Source organism: Ornithodoros turicata, chromosome 4, assembly GCF_037126465.1.
Source record: "Ornithodoros turicata isolate Travis chromosome 4, ASM3712646v1, whole genome shotgun sequence".
NCBI classification, from domain to species: Eukaryota; Metazoa; Arthropoda; class Arachnida; order Ixodida; family Argasidae; genus Ornithodoros; species Ornithodoros turicata.
In genome coordinates, this window is record NC_088204.1 from 12583727 (window position 1) to 12593894 (window position 10168).

The following is a 10168-nucleotide window of genomic DNA, read 5'->3' on the forward strand; positions in this document are numbered from 1 at the left end:
TCACACATTGTTCACACTGTGTTCACCCTACACCACACTGGACTCACCGTGACGTCATACTTCCCTCTGATAGTATATACAGCTTTCGTCGCGCGTCTTCACCGCTACCCTCCAATTCCGGCACCTCACACACACTCACTTTCAGCTGAATCGGTCGTATTCAGCAGACTCTGGGTGCACTATGGTACACAGGGCCGGGTTGGGAGGGCTTACGATTGCATTGTGGGCCTCGTGCGCTTGGGTGGGCAAAGGTGAGTCACATGTGAAAAGCGGCGAGAGTCTCAGCTTTGAGGAAGGGCCAGACTCTAGCTAGCTATAGGCAGTCGTGGCCCGGGTGTACGCCTTTGGATGCGGAGCGGTGAAAATAGACAGGGAATAAAGTTTGCATAAAGTCTTGCACATCGCAAGGTAAGGGGACCCTGTGCACATCATTAGGCTAAGTATGACTTAGCGACGAGACCAGAGTTTTTTTTTTTTTTTCGTGTGATGCGATGTCCAAATGGAATGCCTCACTCTGTAATAATTCCTTTTATATAACCAATGAATAATATAACCAATGAATAATATAACCAATGAATAATATAACCAATGAATAATATAACCAATGAATAATATAATCAATCAATTTAAGACTACGGCTTTCGCTTCGAGTGAGAAGTGAAGCGATTGCTTGTTCGCGTTTGCCTCTACTGTTCCTAAATAATCTCAACCGAATATAATAATTTTAGCTTCTGCCATACTGTCATTTATTTATCCAGACACCCTAAAACACCCTTCTCTTTCTTTCCTCTGCACCCCTACCTAAGGCCACTTGTTTATAATTGTCGACAGCGTTACTCTGACAATGTCCGTCTGCTGTCATCCCTAAATTGCGAGTAATATCAGTGTCCAATTTATTACCGGCTCGCTGGCGTCCTGCTTTTACGTTCAATGTCCAATAATGGTTTCCCTGTTTATGAGCCACCCCCTCTTGTTCACGATCCTGGATAAACCACTGTACGCTATATAACCTGTACGTACCCGACTTGAACTTAAACGATTGTTCATCGTTGCACTCTACGTCCCTGGGTTCTCCATTAGAGCTTCAGGGTCGTGGAGCTTTGCAACCTTCTATGAATGTGGGGGGACGTAATGTGTACTTATGCATTGAATACGTGTAGTAGAGTCGTTAATACCGACTTGCGTAGTCGCTTCCGAAGAACCCGGCGCCACCTCTATAAGTAGTTCTAGAGTTCTGCTTCTCTCGTATACGCTTTTTCTCATATGGCTGCAGTCTTTCTGCAGCCAGCGCTGTGGCGGACAATACAAAACGATACCGGTCTCGAAAGCACAATGAAAAGAAAAAGAAAAATAATCTGCATCTAAACGCACAATAGCAACAGCGTTCCTTGACACTGAAATACGTCGCTGTGTTCGCGCAGAACAAACACACTGATAGAAAGGTATTTGTGGAGCTTCTGATAACGTCCCAACCGCGTGATCTTTTTGTTACTCGATATAAGAGAGCTTCGTGAACTGTTGTTATGACTTGCAAATCCGCTGAAGCACCAATTATGAACGAAGCCGATATCGATTTCTCTTCTGATGGACTTTGCTCGCCGCATACATGCGCATATTGCCTCAAATAAGCTCTCCCCTCACCGATAAGGCTGCGTGCTAGTTGTATCTTTCGACGATACCGTCACGGGAAGTGTTCTGAAGGTTCTCCGTCCAAAGAGGTGACTGACATCGAAGGGGCGACCAAGTGAGAAGACCTTTCCTTTTCGATAGTATGAACGTAGAAATTAGTTTCCTTGAGAGCCATCGTCCAGACGGACGAGTGGCCAGACTAGCAGAAAAACAAAACTGTCGTATAGTTGGTTGATGTCCAAAACCGAATTCCAATTTTATAACGAAGTCCGTAGCCTATGATTTAAAATTTACCTTAATAGCTTGTGTCATGTCCGAATTATGGCTGCACTCTTTAAAAAAAAAGTGTACTGTTACTCCTCTTTTGGGGAGTACGACCTCGCCGCATATATCACTCGCTCCCCTTGAAGAGCCTCCTCACTCCCTTCATAGCTATGAAGGAAGCGACTCCTTAACGAGGGTAATGGTGAGTATTGTACACATCAAAGGGAGTGATATATGTGGCAAGGGTGTACTCTCGAAAAAAAGAGTTACAACACCCCCTCTTTTTAAGAGTGCGGTGTACCACATGCATGGCGGTTGTTGCATATGTCACCAGCCGCCTCTGCTTTCGTTTTGCGCAGCACCTGAGCCACTGACTGAAAACTAACCGTTGGTGTACCTTGACATCAACACAAAAGGAACGGGAGCCGCCCCCATAACGCCGTTCGTGATCTATGATAGAAGAAAAAAAAGAAATTCAATTGACGCGTACCCACTCCCTCTTCTCCTCAATAAGCGCGCGTCAATGCGGAGAGGCCTCGGATTAGTTTCCTCAAACGATCTGCCGCGATGATTGGACAAATCGTTTGAGGAGACCGACCAGTGAGAGCCCGCTCCGCATTGCCCCCTTTCCTGTGAAAGAGGGAGAATGAACGCGTAAATGGAACGCGAAAAGAACGGCATTGATATACGTTGCGCAGTTCTTGATTTGATCGATAGAACAAAAAAACTCAATTTACGCTTTCCCTGTCGATCAAACCAAGAACCGCGCAACGGATATGTAAAGCCGTTCCTCTTGTGTTGGTGTCAAGACAACAGTATCCTTCATTCCGCAATGACAAATGCCCCTTTAAGGCGATTGTGACACATCCAGATGTAGTTCATTACATGACGCACGCAATGTAATGCACGCCAGTGCTATTGATGAAAAATAAAATTTCATTAAAAAATAGCAATATAACAATTTTAAAACAATGTCTTCCCGGTTTCCGACATACAAACCCTGGAATAAATTTTGACGTTCAACTGTGTCGTCAGAGGAGGGAAATCCTCCGCCATTCGTATTTGTTTTCATGAGCGTGTGACCTCTCCCGCGGTCGTCTAACCGAGGGAGCCGCCTCCCGTGATATTACAATAGGACGACTTCCGATGTTAGCGGTGTAGATTTTCTACGAATCTAGCTGTTGCAATCTTTGCTGAAGAACCTGGACGTGGGTTAAAGAGACCATGAAGCGATCCTTAAAAACCCATGCAAGCATGTGTAATGCCTTCCTAGCCACTAGTCCATTCACCCCTTTCCCCCTTTCTTTTTCTTTCTTTTTTCTTTTTTTTTTCTGCCAATAAATCCCCCCCCCAATTCACCACGTGGAGCATGAACCTAACATTGGTTAGAATATATGAACTACAAACCGCGGTCAAAGTAAGGCGACTGCTTCGACGCTGCCGGGCCGACGGAGAAACTGGCTGTGACCTCAAAAGCAGGCGACACGGGCCACTGGCGGGCTAGCTTGGTGTGACCTTGAAGTGAGCAAAGCAGGTTGTAAGAGACTTCAGTCCGCTCGCAGGGGGTGTGTCGGGAGACCCCCTAACGCTTTTTCTTGCGCGTGAACTGAGCCCGCGTTGATGCAATGTTGCAAAAATGGGGTATATTTCAGATAATAGGCCTATTTTGCGAGCCGTTCTCTACGGAGTACTCAAGATTATTTTTTTAGGGGAATCTCTTCATAAATTGTTTAACGACGATGGGAATAGTAACTGTCTTTTATGTGGATCCAGTATAGCGTGCTGTCCGCAGCTGTTTGGTCTGGTTCCTCACATTGTAGCAATGTGAAATAAAAAATTGAATTCAATTCAACTTCGGGCGGGCTAATAATAATATCATCATTATTGGGGTGATCTGTCACCTTTCCAAAGCAGTCCACACTCGCGTGTATCTAGGTGCTATAGGCGTACCACGCGACTACATCATGAACATCTGGAGAGTACTATTTGGTGTGCTTATGCATGATAGTCTGGAGCACCGCAAAGACCACCTGCAGGGTAGCGTTGATGAATGAATTTAACCAGTACATGTAATATCCGATTTCAGATAACACTAGCTTGAACCATGAAAGTCCTCTTGCTGCTAACCGCAGTGATGCACCTCAGTCACTGCGTGGATTTCGCAGACGAGGTAACGAGGTTACCAGGCCTCACCGAGCCCATTAATTTCAAACAATATTCGGGCTTCCTACAAGCTGGAGGAACTCGAAAGCTGCACTACTGGTAAGTACAGACATATATTTATTGCGAACGATGAGGAAAGGAGCTCCCCGTTCCCCTTTTTTTTTTTTTTCTATCTATCATCACCGTCATCATCATCAAGCTCTATCGCTGCACGTGATAGTATGTGAGTTTCTAACTCAAACGTCGCCAAATCTGCTCGACCCAACAACTGAACGAAATGGAACAGGACAGCTTTTCCAGACTTAATGGCACTTCATCAGCAGTCCGTAGGTAACCTTTATTTTAGGAACTGGCGTCAGAATGTCACGTGGAACCTAATGTCCCCGCGTCAGAGTAAGAGCCTCACTAGTGCAAAGTCAGTCGGTAAGGCACTCACCTTGACGGGAGGGCTTTTCACGTGAACGTCTTGAGTGACGTTCTAGTTATAGACCCTTATGTGCCGCCAAGTTGCTCAAACTCTCTAGAAATTTCGCTGTACATCCCCGTTTGTACAAATTAAAGATGTATGTTAAAAATTATAAGACAAATGAGCACGCGGATAAATTATAAACGCAGGTTTGTGGAAAGCCAACATTCTCCAAAAGAAGACCCTCTCTTGGTATGGCTGAATGGAGGACCCGGATGCAGCTCTATGATTGGACTGTTCACGGAGTTGGGTCCGTTTCTAGTTACCGCGGAGAAAACCAAGCTCCGTCTCAACCAGCATAGCTGGAATAAGGTAAAAGGCAGGGTAATGTTCAACAACGCGGGGGTAAACCACTTATCGTGGTTCATTTTTAGTGGTTCAGAACCACTTAAAAGTTCATTTGATTAGAAATATAGCTATGTTTTACATTTACGCTTCGTCACTAGGAACGAAACATCACAAACGCTTTAAATTGCGATAACGAATTGAGTTTCAGTAAATTTCTGACACGTGGCGCCCTCTCTGCTCTCCAGGTGGCTAACGTGTTATTTCTCGAAGCCCCCGCTGGCGTTGGTTTCTCCTACGACCCTTCCACGCCGCATCACTACGTGTCTAACGATGAGGAGACGGCGGACGACAATTATCGCGCCCTTCTAGATTTTTTCCGCAAATTTCCAGAGTTCCTTTCCAATGACTTCTACGTCACCGGAGAAAGCTATGGCGGCGTCTACGTCCCGATGCTTACACAGCGCGTGCTCAAAGGCGACAATCACATCAAGTTGAAGGTGAGGCAGATCACCTCCTGTGAGACTGGGACAAAGCCTCTTTCGATGTTTTCAGGGGTACGCTGTTGGAAATGGATATTTAGACAACGCTCTTCTTGGTAACGGTCTCATGTTTTTCGGGTACTACCATGGCCTCTGGGGACTGGGGTGAGTTCTTCGTCGAGACAGTGACGTGTGATGGGTCCCTTTCCAAATACGCTATGCAAGCGGTCCAGCTACGTGCGCAGCTCTCGAGTTCCCCTTCCTCCCTATTGCCCCTGGAGCGACCTCACTAGTCCCTTTCCTAAGGGGGTAACAGTTGACGACTCAATGTGAGGCGCGCGTGGTCTCTTCTATGAAATCATGCTCAGAACCATGCCGGGTTACAGACACCCCGTTGTTGCTGCGTTGTGAGAGGACACACTTTGTCACGTGACTTCTCCGAATGTGACTCTCTCCCCAGCGCAGAGACAAACTGTCGTAGCGTATTGTTTGTGCGCGGCGCGACGACATCGGAGGCACCGAAGAGCATTGTGTTCATTCAACAGATGACATTTTGCTCCAGTTGATACAACAGGCGCACTTGTCTCATGAGTAAGGCCATGATGTAAGGGATCAGGCGGCGGATGTAAGGGAACGTCTGCGGACTCTTGCGAACTCAAAAAAGTATCAGTAATCATTGCAATGTATACGGATCCGAGAAGTGGGAAAACCGCGTGAATGTGTCAGTCCAGTCACGATCTTGTACGCGCTGAGTATCAACATCAAATTTCTGGTATCCTCGGCCGGTTTCGACACCACAACAAGTTTAGAAACTCAATTGGTCAACCCGGACGCTAGGACGCAGCTATAATGCAACTATATACCAGGTGTTTCAGTTAAATCCCCGGTCTAAACAATTCGCGAACGGGTGCACCAACCTACGAACTTTCTTCTTTACAAGTATATGTCCGATGCCACCTACAAGCTGCGCACCGTGTCAATGAGTGGGAGGCGAAGAAAGTTTTTCGATTGGTGTACCCGTTAGCGAATTATTTAGCACAAGGATTTAACTCAAACACCCAGTAGAGCAGTAGAGAACTGGGACCGGCATCCCCAGCTGTCAGTGGAAGAGTCTCTTATAAAGTCCGAAACTCTGCTGCTTTAGGTTGTGGAACAAACTGACTCAGCATTGCTGCAATGGCAGTGTTTCCCAGCATTCCTGCCGTTTTACTGGATCACGCGATTACCATTGTACAGAGGCAGTAAGTGAACCTTTCGTACTCATCAAGCACCTGTGCTTGAAACCTGAAACATCACCTAAAAACGTGTTATTTGGAACACGTACAGGTTGATGAGGCTCTGTACATAATAAACGATGAGGGTCTCAACCCCTACAACTTGTACGGTTGTTGCGAAGGCGGACTTCTAGGACGCGCCGTTCCTCCAAAGACATCGTACAACTACCACCTGTGGAACATGATGAGGAGGATCCTGGACGTCCCTCCCGGGGTAAGTACTGTATGGATTGCTGCTGTGATCCCACGGTGATGATTCCGCGACAGGTCTCTGGTTCAAGGTGGGGCCATAGCCTAAAATGCAGCGTTACAGAAGACGACGAAGTCGCGGACTACCTTAATCAGCCCGAAGTGAAAGCAGCTATTCATGTTGATGAATCACCGCTTAACTGGACTTCGTGCAGGTATTCTGATATTTCTAGACATCTTAAGTACCGACATTATGGGAACCATTACTAAACAGTCAATAGCAGCAGCCGACTGGGTACAACATCTGCACGTTGCTGGCAGTTCTAAGGCCATGCTGAAGACTAGTCTGTCTCCTTGGTAGCAAGACCTCGATACCATAAGCGTACTCGAGTAGCCGGCCCAATGTAAAATATGCAGATGTTGGCCCAATGTAAAGTTGGGCCAACTCATGTTGGTACCGATCCTTGCCGCTGTCTTATTCTTTCCGTCTGTCCACCATTTATAGCAACAGTTGCTTCGCGGTGGTAGCACACAGTAAAAAGGCCTATTACAGTAGTGTGCTTGTTGGACAGCCCCGACATGACATCACCTGAATCGGTGGCTCAGTGTTGGTTTATTCGATGGCTGTGGTTGGAGCATTGTCGAGAATTCCTGCAGACGTGGAGGATAGAGGACAAAGTGCACACCACTATTTATCTCCCCAAAATACTTAGAGCAACTGTGGCGTCCGGTTAATACGACATTATTATTATTCTCACGAAATGATATTTCGACCGTAAAGTGCCTTGAATTTCTCTTTTCAAGCGACGTGCTGAGATACACGGAACAACATGATACTATGAAGACCATTGTGAAAGAACTGGTCGATTCGGGAAGACTGAAGACGCTCATATACAACGGTGACGTTGACATGGTCTGCAACTTTCTGGGCGACGAGTGGTTTGTGAACACTTTGGGATATAGGGTTAGTCACCTTTTTGTACTACCGAGTTACCAGATGCCGTAGCACTTAATGAAGCAGGGAAACGGAACGGCATCAGTAACCAAAGCATGACGACGTGCTGAACGGCATACTTAGCACGTCGTACTTGGAATCATCGATTGACTTTGAGAAATCAGTAATGTTTGGAACGACATATGTCAACGCCACCTGGAAGAGTATAAAGCTAGAAACCAGATAGGATGCGAAGCGACCACGACACTCTTCAAAATCCCATGTAACAAGGCGCTATCTAGAAACTATATGCGTTCCCGTGTGTAGTGATGCCAGAGCTCAGCCGGCGTCACGATCGTGGGTTGAGTAGGTTGCGGGAGGCAGGCTTGCTTCTATTGCGTATCATCCGAGGTTGTCGAAATCATTTGTAGTCGCACATGCAGTGCCTGTCTACAGGCCAGCTTCCTTTAGGTGTGAACGTACTCCATATAATTATTGCTGCTGCCAAAACAACATCGCTTGCGGGACCTCATGCGAAAACGGGATGTAACTGCAATACAGGGCACTAGATGCAATAATTGTAATTGCTCCCCACTTTAGGTCAGCCTCCCCCCCCCCCCCCCCCCCCCGTGGAGTGTACGAACACGATGTGACACAATGAACACCTTTGCCGACTGTTTGCTCTTACGATATCAGCGGTCAATTCATACCCGGGTACTTGTATTTACTTTCTCTCGTATTGTTACAGCCGACCTCCAGTTACAAGATCTGGAAACTTCATAAACAAGTAGCCGGCTTCTTCCAAACATACGAGGGGAACGTCACCTTTGCAACTGTCAAGGTAACCTTTACACGAGTGTCTAGATCAAGAAAGAATATTTCGGAGCGCCCACCTTGTCTTTAACGCTGACCTCAACATTGTCTAGGCCATGCTTCGTACTACTCCTTGCACAAGAAACATTGAAGCTGTCTTCGTTCCATAATTGACGAAGGTTAGAACGTATGGTGGGTTTCCGCCACAGTTTGGACCTCCAGCCGCAATCCGCGCTTTCACTATGTACCACTTTTCGCGTGTGACGCACTACCGTTGTTGTCGGTTTTAAGCTTAAGCTTACTGGCGTGATTTAAGCTTACTCGCTGAAGCGTCGATTTTGCTTACTCTTTGTGGTGAGTGAGTGAAAAAAAGATAAAAAAACATGGAGAAAGCGGCACCACCAACGTGGAAGCCGGCTACTCCGTGCCACGTGAACAACTGAGCGACCTTACTATAGGTGCTTTTGCCAGCGCACAGGGTTTATTCCGGTATGGCTACTGTATGGCTGGTTGGTATTGAGGTCGGTGGTCCTGAAGTGTGAAGCACCCCTAAACAGAATATTCCCTAAGTTTCACTAATCTTCCTTGTGCACACTGTTTCCCCCAACTTCACCTTTTAACCACCCCGAGTGAACACACAATAATACGCGCTGTGCAAAGGGGCCAACTGTGTGCGCAGCTCCGCAGTTTCTCTCTTACCCCGCGTGCCTCCGGAGTGACTTCGTTGGTCCCTCCTCCCCCAAATAATGGAATCACGACCTAACGTGAGACACACGTGGCTTTTGCTCTGAAGGGCCTTTTGAAACGAGGCCTACGAGCACCCCGAAATTGCCTCCCGGAATTGCCTCCCTGTGATTGGACAAGCGCATTGTCACGTGGTTTCTCGAAACTTTACCTCCTCTCATGCGCAGAGACACGCTGCCGCAGACAATCTCACGAACTTTTGTATGCAATGCAATAAAATGAAATGGTGTCTCACTTTCAGGGATCCGGTCACATGGTTCCTCAAAACAAGCCAGCGCAAGCTCTGAAGATGATCACCAATTTCCTTACGGACAGTCCGTTTTAAAGCCCAGCGGACTGAACGACGCGGCTTCCTCGTTATCCCGCGACAAGACACACTACACAAGACTGAAGGAAATAACAATAACAACAACAACAATAAATGAAGAAGTAAACATAATGTTCGAATACACCGAAAGCTGGAGTAATCACACGCGTGTATGAAATCTGGGCCGCTCCAACCTGTTACCAACAGCGCCACCTACAAAAAAAAAAAAAGACACGCTTGGTGGCGCTATGCACCCGTTCAATGGCTGTTGATTTCAATCATCACTGAAAATTGCCCATTTATTGTGACAGGGGTCATAAACACGTGGTTTCCACGTAGTGCATTATAAGCGACGTACGGCTTGGGACAAAAGTTTTCGGAACACGGCACTAGCGTATTTCGTCATCGGAGCGGCAGCGGAGGTTATTAATAAGAGATCGAATAAGAAACTGGTCGCAGTCTATTGCATTCATCTACGAGTATGTGCCTCCGCCCCTGCTTCGGTGGCGTAAGTGACGATATGGCACTGGTCCGGGTGTTACAACAATGTGGAAAACAACTCACCATAAATACTCCTGTACGCTTTCTATGAACACCTCCAATGTACGAACACCCATG

General features: G+C 46.8%; 1 protein-coding gene across 1 annotated transcript; it reads left to right on the forward strand.

Annotated features, from left to right (window-relative positions):
- Positions 1 to 1612: 1612 nt before the first annotated feature.
- Positions 1613 to 9694, forward strand: LOC135391066 (lysosomal protective protein-like). The gene is made up of 11 exons (XM_064621157.1): positions 1613 to 1744; positions 3980 to 4155; positions 4672 to 4834; positions 5056 to 5307; positions 5363 to 5454; positions 6434 to 6530; positions 6616 to 6777; positions 6831 to 6967; positions 7557 to 7716; positions 8435 to 8527; positions 9485 to 9694. The coding sequence occupies exons 2-11, from the start codon at positions 3998 to 4000 to the stop codon at positions 9566 to 9568; spliced, it is 1398 nt and encodes a 465-aa protein (XP_064477227.1). The 5' UTR covers positions 1613 to 1744; positions 3980 to 3997; the 3' UTR covers positions 9569 to 9694.
- Positions 9695 to 10168: the final 474 nt, after the last annotated feature.